This window comes from Talpa occidentalis, unplaced genomic scaffold (assembly GCF_014898055.3).
Source record: "Talpa occidentalis isolate TD23 unplaced genomic scaffold, MPIMG_talOcc4v2.1, whole genome shotgun sequence".
In the NCBI taxonomy this organism is placed as follows: Eukaryota; Metazoa; Chordata; class Mammalia; order Eulipotyphla; family Talpidae; genus Talpa; species Talpa occidentalis.
In genome coordinates, this window is record NW_026555331.1 from 24,181,385 (window position 1) to 24,208,615 (window position 27,231).

Here is a 27,231-nt window from a genome sequence, read left to right on the forward strand (position 1 = left end):
TACTAGAAACATGTCGTAGGCTGGTTTGAAAATCCAGGGACATGCCAATGGCGTGGGGTATGCAGTCAGTGTTATTATTACTGTGAGAGCATCATCATTCCACAATGCCCAGGAGTCCAGAGGCTATAACTAATAGCATGAAAAATTGGTTTTGTTTTAGTCTATCAAAATTCCCATTAAATACTTACTAACAACCTAACTATGTATTTGACAGTCTGGGGGAACAACAGCATTCATGTTAGTTATATGATAAGGTAACTAACAAAATGGAAGGTCTACAGTATTCTCTTTTCAAACATGTGACTAATGGCTGTGGTCAATGACTGTACACATATGTCATAAAATATTTGGCAATTCATTCTGCTGCCACTAGCACATAGTGTAGGATATCACAATTAAAAGGGAAGGATGTAGGGGCTAGGCCATAGCATAAATCTGGTTGTCACTTATAATTTCATATGAGAATAAAAATTTTAATTAAAAATTTTAAAGGGCCTCCCCGGTGGCGCAGCGGTTGAGTGCTGGGTTGCAAAGCTGCCCACAGACTCTGCAGCGCCGGTTCGATCCCCGGTCACTGGGCGAGGGTCCCACATGGTGCGCAGACCTCTCCTGCCGCTCGCTGCTCCCCTCAGCAATGTACTTCGTCAGTCTGCCTGTTCTGTTCCCCACTCTGGCTCTGGTGAATTCTCTCACCCTCCCAACTTCTGACTGTACCCAGTGCTTATAAAGTAAATAAATCTTAAAAAAAAAAAAGAAAAAAAGAGCTTCTTTTTAAAAAAAAATTTTTTTTAAAGCTCACTTCATTTCCTGAAAGGATTTCCTTTCAGAATATAGTAAATGGTGTATTTTGAAAAGAACAATTTCATTAAGTTGAAAGTTTGGGAAATGATGGCAGAGGAGAACATGGGAAATGATTGATTAATCTGTATAAAAATAGGTCCCATGCTGGGATTTTTCCTTTTGCACTAATCCTGTGTGACATCTGAGCCAAGAAAAATAGAAAACCAATGCCATGTGTGCAGAGCCTGCTGGTGCTGATTTTCAAGCACATGAGGAGTTGACCCACATTATACTTTGCAGCTTTATTTTCATTTTGATGGCGTTTTCATTTTCCATTTCTCCTTTCTGGCATATTGTCTTCCTTCCATCTGTTTGCCCTGGAAAGAACGTGGCTTGTGCCACAAGGACTCTATCAATTCGCTTGAATGGAAAAAGAGGAGAATCTTTGTAGGACATGATTTAAAATGAGGTCTCTAGAGCTTGGGGATCTGCAATCAGTGATGTCAAGAAATGCTAAATGCATCTTGCTAAACATGATTTCTAATGCAATAATATTCAGATGATGTAGTCTTCTGTTGTCACATTTCAAGGCAAAATGAAATCCTTAGCAACATCCCCACTATTACGGTGACGTTTTATTTATACTTGACTGGTCTGTGACCAAAATAATGCCCCGCTTTCTTTTTCACTGTTTCGCCCACAGACACAGGCACCTGCTCTGACATGCACAATTTGTCAAGTATCATGGGGTACTGGGTGCTGCTGTCATGACGTGTGGGTCATATCCTTTTGTTGACATCTGAGGCACATTGTGAGGTCTCAGTGAGCCAGTTCTGTTGCTGAGTCTTCATTCACCAAGGGAGTTTCAGAGGGAGGGATGCTCCCTTGTCTTGTGAGGTGACAACATTATTCAGGGAAACTGGATCTTTCTGAGTCTGCGGTTTCCTGTACTCACCCCCATGGCTGAGCTGGACAGGCTCGGCAAGACTGCCAGGGAGATCTGATTTCTGCCTGGACTATGGGTGGGTCTGGCTGTTCTTGAGAGCTGGAGACTGAGCCTGATGTCCAGCACTTTTCCTTCGCACTTAGGGGAAGTGGAGGATCCCGCCGAGAAGCACAAGTGCTCACAGAGCCGAGGTTTCCCACCTTCCAGCTGTGCTTCCTGTCATGTACCTCAAGCCCTGCTAGCTAGAAACAGTGAAGGGGTTTCATCTCTGCAAAGTTAGATCATTCCTCAGTTCTAAATGGGATTCTCTGACTGAACATTTCTACCCTTCTCTTTCAGCTGCCATTTATCAAAGCTGAGCCCAGTAATGCTACTCATTTATTTTTTCCACACACACAAAAAAATACTGGCATATTTACTGCCTTTACTGGCATCAGGCAGGGAGCCAAGTACTAGGATAAACTAAACCAAGACTCCCCATACAAGGGTGATGTGTTTCTGCAGGGAGCACAGGGACCCATGAGTCCACAGGGGAGCACCATGGACCCAGACTTGATGTTCTGGGAGGGTTCCAGGGGCAATCATGCAGTCATTGACATTTGCAAAGGATAGAACAAGGTTTTAAAGTGCAGAAGTACTGGGAGATCTGAACCTCACGTGTGGTTAACTTAAGTACTATGTACTTCCTTTGAGTTTTTTATGAATTCTGCTATGAATTATGTATGTTACAGTCAATTCTTTTTTAGATGGTTATTTCTTTAGGATGTGAGCCTCTCTAGGCATGGACTGTTTTCTGTCTCTTTATTCTTTTTATTTTTATTCTCTTGTATTTTAAAATTTATTTTTGCTGCTTCCCTTCCTTTTAAATATTATGTAACAAATACGATGCAAAGCAAAAATGTGTATGCGTATATGTCAACTCTATGACCCACATTACAATAAGGCAAACACTTGTGACCCCACATTCCACTTTAAGAATTGCCACTAAGGAAGCTGCCTTCATGCTCTTCCAGGTCCCATTCTCCCCTCCCACCCACGCCCCAGGTAACCACTATGTTGAAATATGGGTTTTCTCATTTCTTTGAACTTCAAAAAAAAATTTTACCTGTGTCCCTAAAAATCTGTGGGAACACAGATAAAATATAAAGATGAAGCCCTGTTTCTCTGCTCTTGCATTCTCCATAATGAGTGCAGTACCTGGAACTTAGTAGGGCCTCCCTCGATGATTAAGAATGAGTGGTTATGTCCCAGAGCTTAGAGGACATTTTGTGAAGCTAAAATGCGCAGGAGATACCAGAGTTCAACTTCTGTGAGCTTGTTCCTTTTGAGACTTGCTGGTTTTGTGTCTTTGGTAGATATAGGCTGAAGAATTAGTCACATGCTATTTAATTGTTTGGGGATCTTTCCAAATTACCATTTCCTTCTTATCTTTTCCATGTTAACTGCTATCGAAACACTCCCCAGTGGGCCAAAGGAGTGGTCTGCTTTGCTTTTCCATTCTGTTTGGTTTTTCTTAGAACATTGGAGCAGAAAGAGATTGCGAGAACAGAGAACATGAGTGCACTTGAATTTAAAAGTTAACTTGGGAGGGGGTGGGGCAGAGTAGCTGGGCAAGCAAAGGGTTGTCCTGGGAACATGCTCCCGACCTCACTCTGAGTTGAGAATGGTGCCGTTCATCAAGTCCATGGGAGCGTGGAGCATAATTTGCGTGCACAGCGTAACCTCATGGTGAGTGTGCTTTATTTTTATTTTTTTTAATGCTATACACCACACAAGAATCAGAGAATTTTCTCAGGAACCTTCAAAAAGCTTTTGTTCAGAAACTTCTGAGTTCAGACAGTGTTCAGTGGATCAGCGACGATGTGCGTGGAAATGCCAGAGCGGCTGCTGGTGCATGGAATGCCTTGTCTCTCCCCAGCATGCACCCAGCTCTGAAAGGCCTCGGTGGGATTACGGACTCCCAGAGAGGTCCCCCACCCTGGGCAGTGCCAGGCTCCACGGGATATGTGTTCCAGAGTGACAGTGCAGGAGCTGGTCCCCCTGTGCGGCCCCGCTTTTTCGTGGCCACCCCCTGACCCAGAATTCTCCATTATGCTGCCAGGACTTTTCCTGGAAGCTTTTCTGTGTGACTTCATGAGCCTCTCCCCTACTCTCACTTCAGTTCCTCGAACACACGTCTGGTTTAAAACAAACCCCACTAGGCTTTCCACTTCTCCATTTGCCTTTGTTCCGATGCTGTCCAGATGCCAGAAATTGCCAACATTTACCCAGCTTGTTTGTTTTATTTTATTGACCTTTGTGCTTGCAAATAAAAAATATTTGCATTCAAGATTGATTACACAGTGGTAAATCTAGCGCTGGTCTTGGAACGTTTCAGTCCATTCCGATTATATTATTTAGTTTTTCACACAGTCCTTAGGCAATAGGGAAGATATTTTTCTCTTTCACTTGACTGAGCTAATTTCTATATTGCTTGTTTTTCCACCCTTTACTGAGAACCAGTACACACACCTCTCCATTCAATTGTTCTTTTATGTCGGTAGCACACCAGTCAAGGCGTAACAATAAGATAAAAGTGTTTCTTAATGTTTAACTTGCTTTATGTTTGTTTTTTTTTGTGTGTGTGTGGGACTCGCTGGTGGCCAGGGAACGAACTGGCTCTACAGAGGCTGCCGGCAGCCTCACAGCCCAGCACTCACCCGCTGCGCCACCGGGGGAGGCCCTACCTGGAGTTTTAAATGTACTTCATTTTGTGAACCCAAGGGCCACGCAGAAAGGGTCTCTGCAGTCAGGGCTCTTTCCCCTTAGGGCAGGTCCCTCTCCTGGCCTTCATCTCACCTGCACCTGCGTGGCCTTCCGGCCTGCAGCCCCTCCTCCAGACATTCCTGCCACACAGTCTCCAGAAAGCCTCGCTCTGTTTATAAGACCACCTCCTTGCCTGCAGAGTAAAGGCCCTGAGCATTGCTTTCACAAAGTTCTTAATTCTCTGGCTACAACTCATTTTCACATCTAGACACTACGCACCAGGCAAACAAGGGCTTCAGGATATTCTAACTATGCCCTGTATTTTCCTTGCTCTGAGTTTCAGTTCGTGCCATCCCTTTCACCTGAGGTTTGTCCTCCCACCCCCAACACTTGTCCACATCCTCCCAGGTGCACGAGTCCCCTCTTCAGGGGCAGCTCTTCCGTGATATATCCCCCTGCTGCTTCCCTTTGCCCCATTTGAGTACTTCTGACTCCTCTGTGTTCCGTTAGCGCCCCTCTCTAGATACTGTACCCTTCTTATCCTGCCCCAGTCCAGGTTGTTTGGAGAGCTCATCTGTCCCTGAATGCAGCCTCGAGCACCAGAATTACTTGTCCATATTCCCCTCCCCCAGCCACCCACACACTCATTGTGGGTTCAACGCATGTGAAATGACTAAATTGCATGTTATTATCTGGGCTTCCAGCTCTTTGTTGTGAATTGTGAATTCTGATCGTTAGGTACCAGGCAAAGTAGGCAAAACAGAAAGTCCACCCTGGAGTCAGATAGCCAGCACTATGGTTTGCTAACTGTGACCAGGAGCAAGCCTCAACACCACACAGAACCTCAGCTTCCTCTAGGATTAGGGAACCAGCAGAGACAGAAGTCTTGACAGAGTAGGCTTTTAGTACACACGGCTAGCTACTTTAGTATCTGATTCTGTCCCAGGGCGGTCCCCAGGAAAAGGGGAGGCTCTAAGTTCCTGCCTCACCCAAGGGAGAGTGGAACTGAGCAGGGAGGAGAAACAGCTGGAGAGGAGACTGGGGAAGGAAGGAAGCAGGATGGAGAGCCAGAAGGAGACCTGGAGGAGGCGCATGGAACAGAGAGACGCGTGAAGAAACCGCACTTGCTTTTTGGTCCTGGGCTGGTTGAAACAGATGTGGGTGAGAGACCCGTGGGGAGGTTAACAATGGCAGCATTGAGCTTGATTTTGATGTTGCTCTTTTCCTTCCAGACTTGTCTGGCTGTTTCTGACCCTTTTCTAAGGGTCCACCCCATCACAATTCTACCATTCGTTGTATTAGTTCTCCCTACAAGGCTGTGTAATCTGTAGTCTAGCGTCATCACCATGCCATCCCTGTTTTCATTCAGGTCATTAATAAGGCATGTTAAATAGGATGAGGGCATGGACAGAGCCAGGTGACACACTCCTAGAGATTTCCCTCGAGGTTGGCAGCCAATCCATTAATCAACATCCCTTGGGTAGTGAACTATGCCATCTTCCAGTGCATGTGTCAGCCTTGTTCCCAAGACTATCCTAAGTCTTTTGACTAAAGGCATACGGAATTTCAGATATGCAAACTCTGCAATTATAACTCAGGAGAGGAAGTGAGACTTGATTTTCATTTTTGGTTCTCAGTAAACTCTTGCCAGCTACTACTTGTCTTATTAGGGGACCTTTTCTACAATTTTATTGGAGATGAGCACCAAATTTACCAGTTTCTGATTTCCAAAATTAAGGTTTCCTCTGCTTTGATAGCCTGTGTAGTTTTTATCGCTCCAATCTGCTACCTAGTTCCTTCATGCTTTCTCAAAAATTAATGGTGCTGTTCCTCCAATTCTATCTAGAAGTTCTTTCCATACCTTTCTTTCCCCATCCAGCCATTATTCATCTGAGTCTGCTGTATGCCAAGCACTGTGAGTTGGCAGATACAGTGATGAACAAAACACAGGTCTTCCCAGGCTGCATGGTTTTGCATGCTAAACTTGGGACGAAAACTTGAGTTTGAAGAGATATGGGCATATGAGATGGAGATGGGAGGGAGAGGGAATATTTATTCTAATTGTGATAATACCAGTCTGTCAAGCCAACCTAAAGGAGGAAATTGAAAAAAGAAGGAGGTGGCTTGATAGAGAGCTTTCCAGGAGCCCTTGCTGAATGCCAAGAGTGGAGGAAACCATAAAGCTGTTAAATCTTTCTAGGTGACAGCACACACTGTGTGCTAAATGCTGTATTGGACCCTGGGATACAACAGTGAATATGCCCTCAAGGAGGAACTGAATTGTGCTAGGCAATTGCAATGCCCTGTGCTAAGGTGCTTATTAAATTCTGGGTGGGGTGAAGACATGAGGGAGGGACACCTAATTCCCTTTGTGAAGGAAGTAAAGGTCGAGGCTCACTTGAGACCTGAAGACAAAGTAGAGTTAGCCAGACCCAGATGGACAGGGAAATAATTTAAGTGGAAGGAGCAGAGCAGTTGAAAATCGGGTGTCTAGAGAGAAGCCTTCAGGAAATGATGAGTGGTTCCCCTGGCCAATGGAGCCATTGCTAAAGAGATTATGAAGAGCTATGAAGTCCAGCTCAGGAATATGGGTTTTATCATAAGGACATGGATATCATTAAAGGAATTCAACAAGGAAATCGCCTGAGATTTTAGTCTCTGGAGCAGTGTGGGAGATGGAGTGCTGGGGGCCATGCCTAGCTGCTGGGACACAGTGGTGGCTGCTTGAGCAATTCTAGGCAGGAAGCGATGGCTTACGGTGGAGTGTTCAGCATGGAAAGAGGCAGACAGATCACAGAGCTACTAAACAGATTTGAGCACGTGGCTCAAATTTATATTTCAATATTGAATCTAAGAACCATTATATAATAGTTCTGGAATGTTAGTGTGTATAAAAGATCGCATTGGCAATTTGCCAAAATATGGGTTATGGAGATGACTTGAAGAAATGTCAGTCACCAGATCCAAATATTAGTCAAAAATCCATCTCTTTAGCAAATAGTCCCAGTGATACTTATGCGGATGATCTTCAGACCACTCATTAAAAAAACCCACCTATTCAATGTTTTAAAATGTTAGGGTTTTTTTTTAAGTGTATTTCTAATATGTTGACTTTTAACAGTGAGATGTGATCCTCTATCTTCATTGATGATTGGTGAGTGGCTCGGTTGCCAGGGTTAGTTTGCTTTAACAGCGGTCTCCTTGCTCATGTGTTCGGTGCTCAGCAGTAGCTTGCTCTCTGAACAAGGATGCAGAGCAGTGATAACCTTAAGATCCTTGCTGCAACATGGATGGCGCTGGAAGGGATCATGCTCAGCGAAATAAGCCAAAAAGAAAAAGAAAAATACCGGATGGTCTCACTCATAGCAGGAATCTAGAAAACTTAAATAAGGGACCAGGAAAATGAATAACTATAAGAAAGTCAAAATCAAAATCAACAAAAAACTATGAACCAGAGACACTTTTTGGGGGGCGGGGGTGGGAGGGGAGGGATTGGGGTCAGAATGGGGGGGCTGCAATTGTATGGGGAATATAAAAATAAAATTTATTATTTAAAAAAAAAAAAAGATCCTTGCTGCAGATTGCTTGCAATGAATTTTCAAAGGTGTCCACATGCCTCTTGCAAGATCAAGCAAACATTTAGCGGGGGAAAAGAAATCCACCCCTCTCACCCCATGCTTGAAGCTCCATGCAGGTGTGTGTCCTTAGTGTGTAAGCTAGATTTTGAAACATTTCATGTTAGAGTGTTTCTCAGGATGAAAAGTCTGCCTCCAAATCCCAGCTTTATCATTTATGAGCTTGGTAACCTTGAACACAGAACTTTTCCCTTTCTTTCTCATCTATAAAATGGGAATAAAGTGGTATCTGTCTCTTAAGCTTGCTGTGATGATTGAATGAGAATATTTGTATAGCACATTAAACCACATGCAAACACAAGCCATTTCTAGCCATAACAGAGTAGCCACATAAGCTGTAATAAATTTATTCCTTGTAGTAGTTCCACCCTATAAAAAACACTTCACTTTTTTGTTGAAAGCACATAAAAATGCACACATTTATGGTGCATGCATATATGCTAGAATTCTTAGAAAAATATGTTAGCACTCATACTAAACACATGAAAAAGTATGCTGATGATAATGATGAGGACTATTTATTGTGCACTTACAGTCATTGTTACTTAATTCTCACAGCAATCCCTTGAGATGGGCACTCTGATTCCATTTTGTAGTGAGGAAACTGAGGCATAGAGAGGTTAAGTGGTCCCCAGAGGTCACACTTTCATTAAATGAAACATCAGCTATTTGGGTTCGAAATCACCAATGCTACAACCAGCTCTTCACCACAGCTGTAAGTTACGTGAAGCATGGTAACACTTAGTGTTATGCCAAGTAAATTAAGAAATTGACTCATTTTGAATATGAAATGTCAAAATGATTCCCAAAATGGAAATTGTAGTATGCAAGCTATATTTTAAGCTGCTGTCAAGCCTGCTGATCTGTTTTGCAAAGGGAGTCTCTCAGGAAGCTGCAATATAAGGGATCTCGGACATGGGGTACCTGAAGACAGTGGTTCTCAAACTTGAGTGTCCAGATATCTGAAGGGCTTGTTAAAACCTGGGTTCCTGGGCCTCATTCCTGCCTCTGAGGTGTTGACTCAGTAGGCCTGGGGTGGGGTCTAGACTCTGCTTTTCCATCAGGTTCCCAAACGATGTTGGTCCTACTGGCTCGAGATGGTATTCTGAGAACCACTGTCTTTGGGGAACAAGAAGATGATTGATTTATTTAGGAGCAGAGATGGCTTAAAATCTACCTTCCAATCACCTGACCTACTCCACAGACTTATTTAACTTCACAAAGACATTTGAAATGACAAATCGTCATCTGTAACATGTACTTAGATGAAAATCAAAAGACAAAAATCTTTACCTTGCCTTTAAAATTTCAAATGCAGGGCAATGGATTTCTAATACAGAGATTTTTAAACAATTTCCCCTTCTCCAAAGGGGCCTGCGGTTAGGCATTTAACCAAGTGCTGGGCTGCCATAAGCACCATACATAACACAGAACACTACACCTGCCTCCCCACCCTGGAATAAGTGTCCCCTCCCTCACGGAGGTTGTACGTATAATCCTGTAACTCTGGGTCAGCTTCTTACTGGTCTCATCGCCAAGGCTAAGGAGCAAGGTCATAGAGTGATTGAAGCTAAACCCAGGAGGACATCAGGTGATTCATGATCTTTTAGGATCAATACAGCTAGGACAAAGTGTCATCCAGGTTGGGCCCTTAAATTGGGACAGACCAAAGAATAGATCCTAGTTTTACCTTGAACCCTTGTTTTTCTAACAGTGAGACGGTGCGCAAGGACAAGTATGTGTGGACAAATGATCCACCGAGCACTTCTCTCACCCGAGGCAAGAACCAGCTGCTTGCCACTGGAAATCCCAACCTGGCGAGGCAAGTGTAGGTGGAGGAAATCAGGTTTAATCAGGAGCCAGCACTCCCTCCCGTCTCTCAAGTTGACTGGAGGGCTTTAAAGGGAAAGGGATGTGTGGGTCAGCGTATTCTGTTCTGATGCCATCATGATTCACGGCCATCTAGCGAATGTGCTGGGTTAGGGCAAGTGTTAGTGATTCGCTACAAAACTTCTTGGTCTCAGTCACTTTTGCCTGGTTTTGTCTTCAGAAACAGGACGAGGATAGAACTTAGTTACCAGAGTGTTGCTACTCCTTGTATATGAAATATAGTACATAAAAGTGGATTTACTCACTCTTTTGATGTTTTTCTTAAGAAGAAGCGTGTCTCTGAAAATGCAAAAAAGATGTTTATCAGAAGGGAAAGTCTAGCTAGTAATCTAGAATAAATCCAACGCATTTTTTTATCATTAGGTAAAGAAATTAATTATGGTATAAGTGACACCATGGAATATTACATAGCAGTCAAATGAATGTTCTACCACTATATGGAGAATTTTAGCAACATAATTTTGAGGGAATGTTGTTCCAAAAGATTATACATAGAATCACAACCAGTTTATAAAAATGTTAAGAACAAACAAAACAGGAAACAAAAAAGATCTTTGTCAGAATACATATAGATGTGATCATTCTTCCTAAGAATGTAAGCAAAGGGATCAGATGAGGGAAGCAGATATTAGTTGCTTATATATGTGGTGTCTGGTGGTCTCTTAATTATTATAAAATATTATTAAACATAAGTAAGTAAATAATACATAAAAGCATACCAGTAAGTAAATGTAGTGCCAGGTGGGCAGCAGGGCAGGCAGGCAGGGCAGCGGGGGAGCCAAGAGGCTGACAGGCCTCCCCCACCGAGCCCCTGGCAAGTCTTTACTCTTTGGGGTTTCTCTGGCATCCTCTCATAGCCGTTCCACCATCTTCGGAGTGACGCCGCCCTTATAGCCTCCGCCTCCAAGCTCAGGTGTGCCCACTTAGGCATGCCCACACCATGCTCCAGGTGTCCTCCATCAGGCATGCGTGCCAGGCCACAGGTGCGGGTCATAGATGCTAATGGCAGAAGAGCGGAAAAAGCCTGATAATTTCCATTTACCTTACAGTAAATAAAATAGAAATTGTCTTGCATGGGCCAATGTTGAGAATCAAGAACCAAGGATGTTAGCAAATTATATGCTGAGACACATTTAAAAGAGGAGGAGAAATAAAAATTCCATATGCTCCAGTTATCCCACTTGTAGGCATTCACCCAAAGAATACAAACGCTAATATCCCCATGTTTATTGCAACATTATTTACAATAGCCAAGAGTTGGAAACACTCTAAGTGCCCATCAGAAGATGATTGGATAAAGATGTTGTATGTATACATCATGGAATACTATTCAACTATAAAAAAGATAAAATCCTGCCATTTGTCACAACATGGATGATCCTAGAAAGTAGTATGCTTAGTGAAACAAGTTAGATGGAGAAAAGCAACAGGATGATTTCACTCATATGTGCTACATAGAGAAAACAAACAAATGTACTAAATAAACTTTTAGACATAAGACCAAATTAGTGGTTACTAAGGAAAAGGGGAAGGAGGAGGATAAATTGGGTAAAAGGGATCAATCTTTTTTAAAGATTTATTATTTATTTATGCATTCAAGAACTGGGGTACAGGCCAGAGGTGCAGGGGGTGAGAGGATTCACCAGGGACAGAGTGGGGAGCGGAACAGGCAGATCTACTGAAATAAACTGCTGAGGGGAGCAGTGGGCGAGGCAGGAGAGGGCTGCTGTGCCATGTGGGTAGCTCCCTGGCCAGCCGGGGATCAAACTCATCCTGCAGAGGCTGCAGACAGCTTCATAGTGCTGTGCTTAAACCCCTTATGCCACCAGGGAGGTCCCGGGATCACTTTTATAGTGACTTTTAATGTGACTTTGTTGTAGTTTATTCACATGTTGACTTAGAATAATGTACACCTGAAAGCTATACAATATTACTTCAAAGCAGAATTTAAATAAACAAGAGGAAGGGGAAGTTGAAAAATAGCTAGCCTGCTGGGTTGCAGGGAAAATAATAAAATGTCACCTGTTAGGTCCTTGCTGGGTCTCCACTCAGCACTGGAGAGCCAGCAGCCTTTGCTGCTCTTTCCCATCGCTCATCTGGGTCGGCCCACCTTATAAATGGACACCGCTAAGCGAAGGTGTCAGGAGACCACTGCAGGCTGTCAGTGAAACCACTTCAGACAAAATTATGGCTGTAGTATCACCAGGATAGGAGAAATATGTTGGGTTTGCTCTGACATTCATCTCTCCAAGAACAGCACAAAAATAGGAACTTTAGAAAATAAAGTAGACCTCTGTGACAAGTATGAGAAACTCATAACTTCACCAGTCCCGAACTTTAGACCTGTCACTTAGAAGGATTTTAAAGAGCCTGTCCCCAAATTGCCTTGATTGCTGTGCTCCCAGGTGGCTTCTCCTTCCAGTGCGATCTCCGTAGCTGTTTCCCGCCCGCAGGAGAGCTGGTCCACGGCTCCTTGAACTGTGGTGGTCTTGAACAGTTGGCAACAATTTCAAAAGCTGGTTGGTTGGTTTAGTGAGCCTCCTCCATTGAATCTTAATCCTTTCAGCAGGAAATAGTGTTTCCCTTTTTTGATCTCTTTGCACACCTATGTAGGATTCTCCTAAGGTATTCACCTCTTGCAGACGAATAGTTTGAACCTGACATCTGCTAGGTGTGCCGTGGGCCATACAGATAGGAACTAAGGAAATGTCACTCTCTCCTAGGGAGATGTCTCTCACAGTGTGCTGTTTGTGATCCACTCACCCCGAGGGGATTTGATAATTAGCCTCCCTATTGTTGAGCATGCTTTATTTAGGCTTTCCTGTGAAATTGGAGAGTTCAGTCAATTCAGCCCAGGTCTGAGAATGTACTCCTTGATTGTGATCTAAAGGGGGAGAGGAGATCTTTACCACCATCAGTCAAAACTGTTGGCTGTTTATTTTTACAAAGGTTTTGTTTTGTTTTTTAAAGATTTATTTATTTATTTATACAAAAAATGGGGTACAGACCAGATGCGCGGGAGGGTAAGAGCATCCACCAGAGATAGAGCGGGGAACAGAACAGGCAGACTGACGAAATACACTGCTGAGGGGAGCAGCAGGCGAGACGGGAGAGGTCTGCCCCGCCATGTGGGACCCTCGCCAGCCAGCCAGAATCAAACCAGCGCTGCAGAGGCTGCGGACAGCGTCACAGTGCGGTGCTCAACCGCCCGTGCCACCAGGGGAGGCCTGTAGTTTTACATGGGTTTTGATACACCCCACACAATAGCCTGACCTCACTCCTACTCTCTGTCCCAAGTTTTTGTCCTTGATTGGGGTCTCACATGTATTGAGACCCACCCCCCCAGAGAGGGCGGTGGTAAGAAGAAACATAAAGTAATGGCAGTATTTTAAAGGGCTTACTGAGTGCCAGGCACTGCTTTTTGCATTATTCACATTTATTAACTTACAACTTCTCTGAGATAGATATGGTATCTGTCATTCTCCTTTCATAGAAAAAAGTGAGGACCAGAGAGGTTGAGTGACTTTCCCAAGGTGACACAGCTAGTCATTGAGTAATTGAGGCCAACCATATTACCTCATAAAAGTGTAGAGAAACAGCTTCCTGGAGCTAGAAAATGCAAGAGACAAAGAGAAAAGCAGTAACCCGTAGAACCAAGATGAACGGCTGTCAGTATATTAGAGTGGAGCATGGACAAGCGCTGACAGGGACTGGTGCTGTAACACTGCAGGCAGAGTGGTTGTGAGTGGAGTGAAGGTGAAGGTCAGGGCTGCTGAGAAGGGCGGGGGAGTTAGCCAGGTGTGAGACCTGCCTCAGCGAAGACTGTAAACATTGGAGCTCAAGGAGCTGCTGCCAGTGGTGGAAAGGAACCTGGGAGTAGAGAGCAGCCAAGGCCTGGCGTGCCCCGAGTTGCGATGAGGCAGGCAGGCACACCTCCAACCGTCTAGCCAGAGCGAGGGGAGGCAGTCAAGGCTCTTGAGTCATAGAGTCAGTTTTTAAAAGCTGTACATAAGTACAGCAGTGGGGTTAAAAACAGCATTTTAGAGCCCTGTTGCATGTCTGTGCAGCGAGTTGTAAGTTTTGTCATCTTTTTCCAAGCAGGTAGGTGTTTTTGTTCCATTCATCATCTGGAATTGCTTGCACTGAGAAGAATGGAAAGTGAGGTGATTCCAGGAAAGATCCATCTTTTCCTTCTTCCTTCTTCTGGTCACAGACATAAATCCTAGCCCTGTCCTGTGTTGCTGGCGTCTCAGCCCCCAGTTCTATTCCCCACCCCGTCATCACCTTCTTCCTCCCCTGTTAAATCTCCCCTCACTAACACTCCTGCACCCCACCCACCATCATCACCTCCAGTGCTGCCTTCTCCAGATTTAGGTTTCCCTGCTAGAGTCAGAAGGCGGGCACCTCACTTTGGTAAACACTGGATAAACACTTCTCCCTAAATAGAAGCATATTTTTTTTAAGATTTCTTTTTATTTAAATATGTGTACAAGAACTGGGGTGTGGCCAGAGGTCCAGGGGGGTGAGGGGATTCACCAGAGACAGAGTGGGGAACAGAACAGGCAGAGTGACTGAAACGCACTGCTGAGGGGAGCAGCGGGGGAGACAGGAGAGGTCTGCTGTGCCAGGTGGGTTAGCTTGCTGGCGGGGATCGAGATCAAACTCAGGCCACAGTGGCTGGTGATAGCTTGATAGCGCTGACACTTTAACCCCTGTGCCACCAGGGAGGCCCTCTAGCTTATCTTTTTAAGGGGCAGAAATTCAGTTTAGTAATTTTATAAGAAATTAAAGATAAGGAACTTGTAAAAGACTGGAAAATTATTGAGGGACGACTTGCTCTTAGTACTACCAACCCTGCAAGATAGTCAGTTCTCAGCCACTGTACCAGTAGGTCCAGCTAGAAATAATAATAGTTAATTAGGCACGGTGGGCTTGCCGAGTCCAGGCACGTTTCTGTGGTTCACGACTACAATGGAAGCAACCCTTTCCCGAACTGCTCGGTGAAGGGCAGCTGGGGAGAGGGCAGGCCTCTGAGCTCACTTGCCAGATGCTGATTCAGCACAGGGGACAATATGGCAGCCTGTGTGGCTCCTTTGGTGCCATTCAGCAATCCAGCCATGGACACAGCAGCCTAGCCGAAGGCGGCAGATTGTGGCTAATACAAATGGCTAATGCAAATGGAGAGGATGCCCGTCCTGAGGTGTTTCTCTCTGCTGAATGGCATTTGACCACCAAATCCAAACTGGTCGCCCCTTCTCTTTAAACCAGGACTATGAAGATTTTAAGCCAATGACCAACTGCTAAGAATCATACTAGCTTTACAGACCAATGTTTGTCCATATGTTTAACTGGAACCAGTCCAGTTTGGAACAACCTATGCCTGCTGTATGTTCTCTCCAATTTTCTGAAAATGGATGTGGCCCAGGAAAGTGCGTCTAGAGCAGTAGGATGGAACAGGGCATCCTGTAAGTTAAACTCTTCTCTCCTGGGTACTTTGCCTATGAATTAATTCCTCTTCTTGGTGTCCTGTCTGTCTTGTACTGACTCACCTTATACTCCCCACTGAAGAAGCCCCTACAGTTTGACAGGAGAGAGACACCAGGTGCTCGTACCTTCATTGTGTGGTCTAAGGACCGTGTGCTGCACAATCATGTATAGTAATTAATAAAAATTTGGTTCCCTGGGTTCCTGTAAACCTTCTGAACTGGAATTTCTCTCCGTGTTGCCCAGAAATCTGTAATATTATGCAATATTACTCAACTTCGCAGGTGATCCTTATGCACGGTAAGGTTAGCAATGATTGTAATGTTAATAATAATTATAAAATTAATATGTGTGAATATTTCAGGGACTTCAAGCACTTCCCATGCATTTAACTTATTTCATTTTACATTTTTACATTCCAGGTTGGAATCATTATCCGCCTAGAGCAGGGCAGGCATTCAATATATTTGTATTAAATTTATAGGCGTGCACACACACACTCAGAAACTAAGACTGAGAGGTTAAAAACACTTGGTCAGCAACACAGCTAGTGAGAGTTGGAGCTATGCTTCACGGAGCCTTCCCTATGTCAACTTTACTGAAGTGTGAATTTTGGGGATGGTGCCTCCTTCTGGTGATGTTGAGTAGTGCATAACAGTGGCTCTGGAGGAGTCTATAGGGTTTGTTTTAGAACCTTGGATCTTTAACCCTGTTGTGTGCATATATACAAATGATAAAAATAGAAATATAGTTTCCACTGGAGAATGACATAGCAAAGCCACTTTTAAATAATGATTATAAAAATATATGATTTTAGAGGGATAAAGCATTTCCCATTGTGCAGCTTTCCATATGGCAGTTTTCTTCTGATTCTCAGCCAGTGTACCAGTAGGTCCGGAAAGAAATAATAATAGCTAACTGACATGGTGTACCTGCCAAGTCCAGGCACGTTTCTGATTTTTTTGCATGCTTCACCTAATTTCCACAATCTCTTATCAATACTTAGTAGTAGTATTTTTCACCCACATTTCAGAGATAAACTAAGACAGAAAGAGGGTAAATAATTTGCTCAAGGCTTCAGAGTCAGTACAGCTACGATTCAAATCCAGGTGGCTAGACCCCAAAGTTCTCTTAATAATATGTTATTATTGCATCATGGCTTAATTACTTTTGCCTTATTAAAAATTATTTAATTAAAATTTAGATTTTTTAATTATGAAAATTATGTTATTTCATGGTTATTTTACAAATTTCATTATAAAATAAAATACATTTATTTTATTTCACTTTTTTAAATAGCCAGAGGTTTTAATTAGAAAAATTGATCTGAGGACAGTTACGAAATATTTCACCTACAGGATCTACATTCTTCTAAAGCATGCATGGAAGTATTATAGAATTTGAGTCTGTGTTAGTTCTTAAAGATATTACCATATGATCCTGTAATTCCACTCCTAGTTATCTACCCAAAGAATACAAAAACACTAAGGGATATGTATGTGTGCGTGTGTGTGTGTGTGTGTATACACATATACACATATGCACTCCTATCTTTATTGCTTCACTATTTATAATAGCCTAGTTAAGAACACAAAGAGCTTGACAACAGTGGACTAGTGGGAAAAGATGTGATATATCTATATCATATATATACATGCACACACAATGCAGTATTACTCAACTATAAAATTGAGATGATATATTGCCATTTTCAACATAGATGGAACTAGAGTAAGCAAAATGAGTCAGGAGAAAGGTAAAATCCAGATGATTTCTCTCACATGAATATAGAGAAACAAAATAATGGAATAGACAGACTAAACCAAAACAGACTTTAGAAATGGGACTTAAGAATTAAAGTTACCACAGGGGAAGGCTGGGAGTGGGGAGCAAAGAGGGGAAGGGATCCAACAGACAATGGTGGGGGATTATGGGTGCTTTGGTGGTGGGTGTGGTGTGGGAACATATATCTGAAGAGATGTGAACCTATGCCTTTAAATTATACAGTCTTTATATCCCCTCAAATTATACAGTCTTTATATCCCCTCTGACCCATTTCAAAGACAAACCACTATTAATAGATCTTTTTTATCCCTCAAGATAAATGTTCTAGACATCAAGCATATACTGGTTATATATCATGTAAACATTTATTTACATAAATGCAGACATACACTATTCTGCATCTGGTTTACCTTATACAATAGCAGGTCTTCCAGATCGTTTTGCTTCAGTCCACACAGGTTCATGTCAATCTTTTTCTCATAGGTTACTGTACCTTCTGACTTAGCTGGTCATTATTAATGGAAAATTATTTTGTCTTGATGGATTCCTCTGTGTAGGATAAATTCCTTAACAGTACAGTTTGCTTGTTTAAGCATGTTGTATTGATTCATACTCTCCATGACTTTTTTCAAAGTATCTATTTCCCCAAAGCTGTAATAGAACCAGTGTTATAAAAAACAAACAAACAAGTTTACACCATTCCATCCTTGAACAGTAATCAGAATGAAGATAAGTCCTTTCTGAAATGACATAGGATGGAAGTAATACAACTTTTGAGGAAAACTTCTGAAATGCAAGAAAACCTGTGTGTGTATGTGTGTGTGTGTGTGTGTAGCTTATCTTTTAGTCAAATATTCTCTTTCTGAGATGAACATCTGTAGGGGGTTTAGGGAATTGTTTACAAAAATTAAAACAAATGTCTTCTTTAGACTGTGAAGTATTTCTTGGATTACTTGGCTGGACCCCCAAAGCTTTGCAGCTGAAAGTCAATTCTACTGAATTTATTTAGGGTTGCTTGCTTTAATAGTGTCTTATATAATTACATGTGTCCACTGCTCCAGCTGCTCCTTAATAGCTCTGCTTGGCTTCAGTGAAAATGGCTTCTCTCTTCTCCCTGGGGACCTTTAAATAAAAGATCTGTGTATCTGTTTGTGTGATGGGGGGATGGTAGGATGAAGTGATGGAGACTGTTTTTGTTTTTTTCTTTTTTAATTTGCTGCCTGTATTTGAGGTGGGGATGTAGGTGGCCAACCTGAATTAATTTGATAGCTTTGTGGTGACAAAGGATAAAGAGGGTTTGGGTGCTTTAGAATGGCTTAACACAGCTTAGTAGACTGCAGAATTGCTCGGGTCTCAGAGGCCTGTGATGTTCTGATGTATGAGGACTCCACAGTATTGTGAAAGCAAAAATAATAAAGTCCTAAGAGACCAGGTCGCAGGCAGTGTTTAAAAAAAAAAAATTAGTCTCATTATCGGTTTTTGCACATATTTTTCCCCACTTTTCCTTCTCAAATTCTTGGCCTTACCATCACATGCACAAAATGCATAGTAACCTAATGTTATGAATAAAAGTAACCCTTCTCAAGAGAGTCCAGCAGTACTACCAAGCAAAAAAAGCCATCGAGCCTCTAGAGACCAGCAAGCCTGGATTCCTGACTTTGGAAAATGTCTTCTCTGCAAGGTGTTTAGTCACCAAGACCTTGGCATCACAAGTTATCTTAAAGGTCATCCAGTTCACCCTCCCTATTCAGTCCTGGAGTCCTCCACCAACTCAGCACCTGGTCAAAGGAAATATTGATGAGAAACAAAGATGGTATTGATGAGGCTATCTTCATCAATAATCAAATAATTTTTTAATTCTTTTCATCTTCTCAAGCACAGCTCTTTAACAACCAAAGATTGCATCCCAAGTTTTGTGAAAATATTCTCTAGGATATCCAAGACTTACCAGTTGGGTGTTTATATACAGGCAGATGGTGGCAGACACTCTCTTGATCCCCAAATTTGCTTTAGGATAATGCCTTCCAAAATGTTCTGATGGAATATGCTCAAAAGTCTTTAAATTGAGCATTTCCTTTGGCTTAAAAGTCATAGTTTTTGGAATTAATTCCAAAGTAATACTTGAATCAAGGTATAAATTCATATGCCCAAGGAAATCAATGAACATCAAGCCTGTGTTTAAGGACACAGCGCCTGGGATCAGAAGTCTGGGTTCTCATCTTGGCTTTGGGTGGTTTAGAATGGCTTATCCATTAAGTAGTTGTGACACCTTGCATGTCACTCAACTTCCCTGCCTCACCTGTGAAAGGAACCGACAACTGTCCCTACCTCATAGGATCTGTACTTCATGAGAAATAGATGAGTAATATGTAAAAGATGCTTAGGATGGTTTTTGGTACATAGCATTTATTGTTAACAATAGAAAAATTGTTCGTAGCCTACATACTCATTGCTTTAAGAAAACAAATTGTAACGTTTCAAAGATATTCATATATTAAAAGAAAACGAATTGAGTTACATAATGGTGTGTTGTGTTATATATCAAAAGTTGTATACTTGATAGTTGTATACCAAAAGGTGAACTGAAGGATTTTTTTGATTATGTAATTATAGACATCATTTTTCCTTCCTCTGGAGCATTTCTGTTTTCTAAATTTTCTACCAAAAAATGTGGTGTAATAAAAGTTGTCTTTTAACTCCTGCACAGTTAAATTAACATTTATTATGCATTTATAACATAGTTTTTCTAATATATATATATAACTGTAAGCTATGAATACATACATATAATTGTAAAATATAATGATATATGTAATGATATATGATTATATATCATATATAAGTGTGTGAGTGTATATATATATATATATATATGTAAAATCTTAGCACCTGGCTCAACCATATGAGGCTGTCATTTCTCCATTTAACAGATTAAAAAACTGAGAAACAGAGAGGTAAACTAAATTACCTAAAGTCCTCCATCCAACAAGCAATAGAGGTGGGATTTGAACAGGAACTCTCTGACTTGGGCTTATATTTTTAGCTAGGTCCTCCTAGCTAAAAAATGATTTTAATAATCTACAGGAACTTTGAACTACAGTAAACACATCAATTTATAGTTTAACACTATTTAAAGGAAACAAATAACACCTCTCCTTCCTAGTATCTTTGTTCCCAGCTCATAGATAAATGGGCAGGGGGAAGTTATATCTCCAGCCTTCCTTTTAGTTTCTTGCTTAGTAAATGGGGAAAGTCTGTCAGATGATGTAGTAAAATGGACTTTCCTGTGTTTCCCTTAAAAAGAGCACATTGACTTTACATTGCATGAACTGAAATAGATCATACGATTTTTAGATCATACACGGAAATAGCTGAGAAGTAGCTTATCCATTTTTCACTATCATATTACTCAATGAATCCTGGATGTAGCTGCCGGGCATTCTGAGTCCTGTGATCACTTTCATATGTACAGAGATAAGTTAGAGAAGTACAGGAAGAAAGCGACCTTCGTCTCTATGCATCCATGGGGTCAATATATTGAGTTCCAGTAGCTATAAAGTGTAGAACAAAGTTGTCCCTCCAGTTCCTAGTGCATAATTACCGCAGATCAAAGGCATCAGGAGATGACAATGGATATCCGCAATTGTTGGTTTCTGTTTCCATTTTTATGCATATAGCTCAATTATAATGGTTGGATTTTGTGTATATTTTAAAGAATGAAAAGCTTGTATTTCAGGGTAATAATAGTACATTAGAAAATATTATCAGCCTGGTGATTGCGGTCCCCGAAGATCTATTTTTAAAAATTGTCCCCCTTTATCATTTTATAATCAGCCTGATAATTTGCTAGCAGGTTGAATTAGGCAGTCAGAACTAGCATGCCGCTGGGTAGCACAACCAATCATGAATCCTTGAGATTCTAAAATACTAGATTTTGCCAGTTCATTACTCAGAGGCAACTAATTAAGTTCAGGGAGCTCCTAGCAACTCATTACATCATTAGACAAAGTCTCTAAATCCAGAAGGAATAGCTACTGTTGGTCCTGATAAATTGCCACCTAATCTTCCCAGAATCTGCTGGGAGTTGGGATTCACTGTTGTCCTCTATGCGAAGGGGACGTTCTTAGTCTGTTTTCCCATAAGAGGGAGGCCCTCCAGAGGGGTTCTGGAAGCTGCAAAAAGCGTTTTTCTCTCTCTGCCTTGTCGCTTGCCTTTCTCTCCCTTGAGCAAAACTATTAAAAACCATAGGTATGAGGACTCTGTTTACCAGTGGCCAGTGAGGCTGCTGCATGTTCCTTTGGCTCCTTAGGCTTGTGGGGACATGGTAGTGGAATTTATGCAGGAGCCTCTCCTGTGACCACACTTTTCCCACTCTAGGACGCAGCATCGTATTGTAGAACTAAGAGCAGGATTTGGTCCTAGGTAGGATTTGTTACCCCAGAGCCTTGGACAAGTCCGTTTCAGTTTCCTTAAAAGTAAATAGTGAGATTAAAATCTGCCTTAGAAAGATGTCAGGATAAACAGGTTTAAAAAACAGAAAGCATTTCTACAGGGTCTGGAACCTAGTGTGCACTTAGTAAGTAGTTTCTATTGTGATGGTTAGATAATGTACCTTAAATCAAAAATGTGACCAGGCCTGAGTTCTAGAGCAGATGAGTTACATACTGTGTTGTAGCACTTGGGAAATTGTATACCTAGATTGATTTTCCAAAAGCCTTTCTGATTTTGTTTGTTTCTTCTCACTTGTCCACTCTGGCCTCTTCCACACCGCGTCTCCTTCTCAGGCAAACCATGCAATATTCCATTATTACTGCCCAGAGCCTTGTATATTTTTGTTACAACTGAGTTGTATTCATTATCCTACCACACAGCATAGTTCTAATTTTATCTCCAATTCTAATCTGTACTCAAAACGTACTATGATCTTTGTAATCTGATTAACAACCCCCTCAAACACCCAAAATTAAAATTCCAGATTTCATTATCGTTAGCAGAGGGTCCATCATAGTCACAGTGAACTTTTTTTCATTCTGTTTGGGTATGTTCGAGTCCTGCTTTTTGTTAAGGCTCTCATCCCATAGAGCCCATTCCGGCTGTTTTCCTGGCCCAGCCCTTCCTCCTGGCTGCTTCTCACTGGTTGATTATCTCCAGACCCTAACATGCTAGCTCAAGGGTGGCTAGCTGACTACAGAAGCCCAAACATAAGCTCTCTTGGAAAAACTCCTTTGGAACTGACTGGTATATTTTCATGCTGCTCAGAGCTTGGGTGAGCACACTGATGTAGCTGAGGACAAGCCTGAAATGGGGGAGCCCTGCTTTCTCTCCCTGCGCTCGGTCCTGGCTGATCATGTGCTGGAAGACCGGCATCTTTATGAAACCAGCCTTGCTGTGCTTCTGAGCTCTGTTTATGAAATGATGTCCTGAGCTTGCTCCTTCTCTCCTCTGCTTTGAGGAAAACACGGAGAGCCTGGAAGCTCTGGAATCTTGCCATGTGCTGAGTTGGAGTATGCAGCGACCCAGGGGCCTGGGAGGGCGGGGACTGGCCAGCGGGTTTTCAGGTTTCTCTCCTTCACACTTCTCTCTCCCCTGTTGTTTTTCAGGTAGCGAAGCTGATTTTAGCTCCTCGAGCAGCACGGGCAGCATTTCCGCTCCTGAGGTCCATATGTCTGCTGCGGGAAGCAAGCGGTCCTCTTTTGCACGCAAGTAGGCACTGTCTCCTGCTCTGTGGTTATTAAGACAATTTACACAGTGACTCACCTGTGCTTTATGTTTCTCAAGAACCACCTGGATTCCTCTCTGTTTACATTTTATTTTATTCATTATTATAGTTAGTGGGTTTTGTTTGGGTCACATGACTTGGCCGATGTCTACCCGTGACTGTCTCTCATGCAGTCCTTGGCTGTGAGCACCTGTCCTGCTCCTCTTCTGCTTCCCTCACTCACCTGTGTACTCACCTGGTTAGTAAGCTCCTCCTTCCCATCCTACCTTCCTTGTTGAATCTGCTGCAGCAGCTACAGCTTCATCCTTACTCTCCTCCAGCTGAGCTTCCATTTTTCATCTCTGTGAAGGAAGCAGAGTGATACCCTGACCACTCCCAACCTTTCCTTGGGGAAGGAGTGAAGAGAGGACAGTGGTGTGCGTGGCCCGTACCTTCAGAGGCCATAGAGCAGAATAGCTGAGAATATGGGCTCTGGAGCCAGGCTGCCTAGCTGTGAATGTCAGTTCCACCACCTATATGCTGTGTGGCCCTGAACAAGTTGCTTAACTTCTCTCTGCCTTAGTTTTGTCATCTGTAAAATAGGGTTTTACTCATATTCACCTTGTAGGGTTTATTGTTAGGATTAATTTAGTTAATACAGATAAAGTGTGGAGTTAGTGCATGGAGCATAGTAAACACCCACAAATGTTCACCACTGATGCTGTTTAGATTGGCAGAAAGACCGTGGGGAAAATGGGAGTTAGTGTCTATGTTTGATGAGCAGGTTATAATTCTCAGGATTCCCTGCTACTTTAGTGGCTTTATTCATCCAGTGTTTATTAAGCATTAACTGTGAGGCAAGTTCTGGAGATACTGGCATTAAACAAAACTCCATGAAAGGGATAGTCTTCCTACTAAGGGAAAAGACAATAAATACATAAATAATACAGTTACTTTGTAAAATACGCAGTGCAGGGGCATAGATGGTAATTGGATGTGTATATTTTAGATTGACGGGTTCCTGGAGACCTCTTTGAGGTGACCTCTGAGTGAGAACTGAACAAATAGCTGGAGTGAGCCACAAAACACCTGGGGAGGACTTGACTTTAGATTTTGAGCAAGTCCTGGATCACAGTGTCTGCATTTATGAAAAGGGTTTGTAGGGGAAAAAAAAACTTCAATTTCTCAAAGCTTGCATTTCCAAGAGTCAGCAAGCAAATACTTTCCATTTCTCTTGGGGAGAGGGGCGCAGAAGGTTTGACTGATGTTCATAAGGGGATCTAAGGACATATCTCCCCTCCAGCCCGCCAGTGCACAGTCTTATTGTTAAAAACAAAGCTGAAATCAAACCAAGCAGTAACAAAAGAGTGGAGTTTGCAGTGAAAGGACACAATTGCTTTATCCCCAAACACCATCTATTTGGGAAATAAAGTGCCTCTGGGATCAAGGACATGAAGATAAATGTTCCCTGTATAAATCAGATGGGACTTGCTCTGAGAATAAACCATTGATCTAACCCATTCAAGAAATTAGTACATACCCATATACAAGATATCAAAGAACAGAGAGGCCAAAGAAAAAAGATACAGACAGTAGAAGAAACCAATTTTAAGCATTTCAAAGGAATTTGTATTGATGATTCAATTCCAAGGTAGTGTCGGTAATACCGAGTGACTTAGAATATCTAGTCTGGAATCCCTAACTTCTCAAAAGTGGTTAAAAATTGATGGGTTAAATATAAAAGAGCTAAATATAATTCTGTGCAAACAAGGTATATAAACTTAATAGGTAGAAAGTTGAAATGGGAAATGTATCCATTATCCTCACTTTTTTTTTTAATTTGAATCTGGCACAGAGGACTCGCTCTCTGTAGATTTCTGTGATGACCTTGTCAGCCATTTCACATAATCTTTGTGTCCTGCAGGACGGTGCTTTGATATCAACTCCCCTGGATGGGCCAGGTATCTATGCCAAACTCTATAAGGGCTCTATCATGATCCTATTCATTAGCTCATTCACCCTTAATAATGAATTTTCTCTGTAGAGAATTAGCTCGTGAGAAAATGCTACTCCAAACATTTAGTGAAGGGTGTACATTTGATGGGAGAAATGAGGGACAGGTTAAGTGGATAAGAATACTTTCGACAAGTAATCTTAAAAACAAAACTATAAAGATTTACAAATGAAAGCCAGCCGCTATTTCTGTGGAATTCTCTCTTGAAGGTTCTATCTATGTAAAGTAGGAGATATTTCTGTAGAGTTCATACTTGGATTTAGGTCCCAGTTCAGCTGCGTGTTCTTTTGCCCCTGAATGGCAATTAGTTCATGTAACTTCACTTAGTGTAAAAGGCAGGTAATAATTGAACCATCTTTATAGCATGATGGGCAAGTTTAAGTGAAACAATGTTCATAAAACATCTGGAACAGGACTAGCGTCACAGAAGGGCCTCAGTAAGGCTTCACTCAGAATAATAGAATTCTGGAGTCAATATTAGGAATAATCCTTTACTTCCTCTCCTAACTTATAATGTTTAATCCTCCATATTTTTCACAATCATGTTGAGAAAATCAGTCACATTTATATAACAGATGATTCGATAAATTAAAACTCTCACAAAAACTAGCAAACATCAATAGATGAAGCGAAGTCTCTGATGTCAAGACGGAGTGGGGAAGGGGAGGTCGAGGGGATATATAGGATAGTTGGTGGTGGGGAAATAGTCACATAACCTAGGAGACAAAACTAGAAAAAGGAAAGAAAATAGGCCAGTTGGTGGCAGATTTAGAAGTGAAGTGTGGAGAAGCAAATCCAAGCCTGTCATGAAGGCTTCCTGCAAGTCATGAAGTCTCCCCACCACTGGGCTGCTGAAGTTGGTTTTTCAAAAAGCCATTAGCCCATCTGTTCCATATAAAGTGCCTTCTCTCACGAAAAGGAGATAGAGGCCATTTGGATGATTTTCAGCAGGAAAAAACTTTTTGAGAATTAAGATGTTTTACTTCTATGTGATTTGTTGGGTTGAGAGCTAGTTGAAATTATATTTGATTTTAAATAAATAATTGTGGTTTTGGAGCCAAGTCTCCCCACACGCACATTCACATTTACACACAGTGCTCATTGAGATGTGTCAGCTGGAAACATCTGCAATTAAAACTGTCCAAGAGCAGTACTGCTATGTGAAAGGTATCTTGTTCTCTTTTGTTTTCCTGTCATGTCACCAAGAAATATTTCTGACAGAACTGTTAGCCTATTTAAGTAATGTCAACATTCTCAAGATGCTTCCTTACACTAGTGGGTGTCAAATCTCTGGAACTAGAGGTACAGGCAGATCCAGACTTGTTCATCCTGTAATGTTACCTTACAGTGGAATTGTCCTTCCCAGCTGATTGCCAGGTATTCTTTGATTTTCATGCCACCACTGTAAGGCAGGTAGGGATGGTTATTTTATATCCCTGTAGATTAGTGGTTTATTGGCCTAAGTTCCTGATAAGCAACAGTGCCAGGACCTAAGTCCAGTTTATTCATCAAGCAGTCACTTAGGGAGCACCTCACATGTGCCAGGAGGCAGTGGTGGGAATGCAAAAGCACAGACTGTTGGTGCCCTCAAGAATGCCCCAGTCTCAGGGGTGGGAGGTGGTGGGGAAAGACAGCAAGTTGCAGTTGTGCACTGTGATAAGTTAGAAGTTTGCACAGAGGACTAGAGAGCGCCCAGGAGCAACTTCGCCACCAACCTAGGGAGCAAGAATCCAGAAAGGCTGCTTGGAGAAGGTTCCCATCAGTCTTGGAGTAGGAGGTAGCCAGAGACTTAGGTGGCGCAGCGGTTGAGCGCTGGGTTGCGAAGCTGCCCGCAGCCTTTGAAGCACCGGTTCGATCCCCAGCTGCTCCCCGGCCACCGGAGGAGGGTCCCGCATGGCTCGGAGACCTGTCCTGCCGCCCGCTGCTCCCCTCAGCAGTGTACTTCGGTCCTTCTGCCTGCTCTGCTCCCCGCTCTGGCTCTGGTGAATTCTCTCACCCTCCCGCACTTCTGACTGTACCCAGTGCTTGTATAAATAATAAATAAATCTTTAAAAAAAAAAAAAGATTCCTTTAAAAAAAAAAAAAAGAAGTCTGGCCATTATTCTGGGGCTAGTGGGGAACCATTAAATGGCTCTGAGGGAGACAGTGATATTCAAGGCACATTTTAGAAAGAGCACTCTAGCCTCCTTGCAGGAGGGGGCAAGAAGGGAGAGAGAGGACTGAAGAGTGTTGCAAGATTTCATCACCTAAATGA

At 42.3% G+C, this 27,231-nt stretch overlaps 1 protein-coding gene across 2 annotated transcripts in view; it reads left to right on the forward strand.

The window, feature by feature from the left end:
• SYBU (syntabulin) overlaps positions 1-27,231 on the forward strand; it is a 69,156-nt gene that overhangs the window by 35,802 nt on the left and 6,123 nt on the right. For both annotated transcript variants that reach the window (XM_037502622.2, XM_037502633.2), the window contains exon 4: positions 22,866-22,968. In XM_037502622.2, the coding sequence (XP_037358519.1) occupies positions 22,866-22,968 (103 nt within the window). The remainder of the gene's footprint in view (positions 1-22,865; positions 22,969-27,231) is intronic.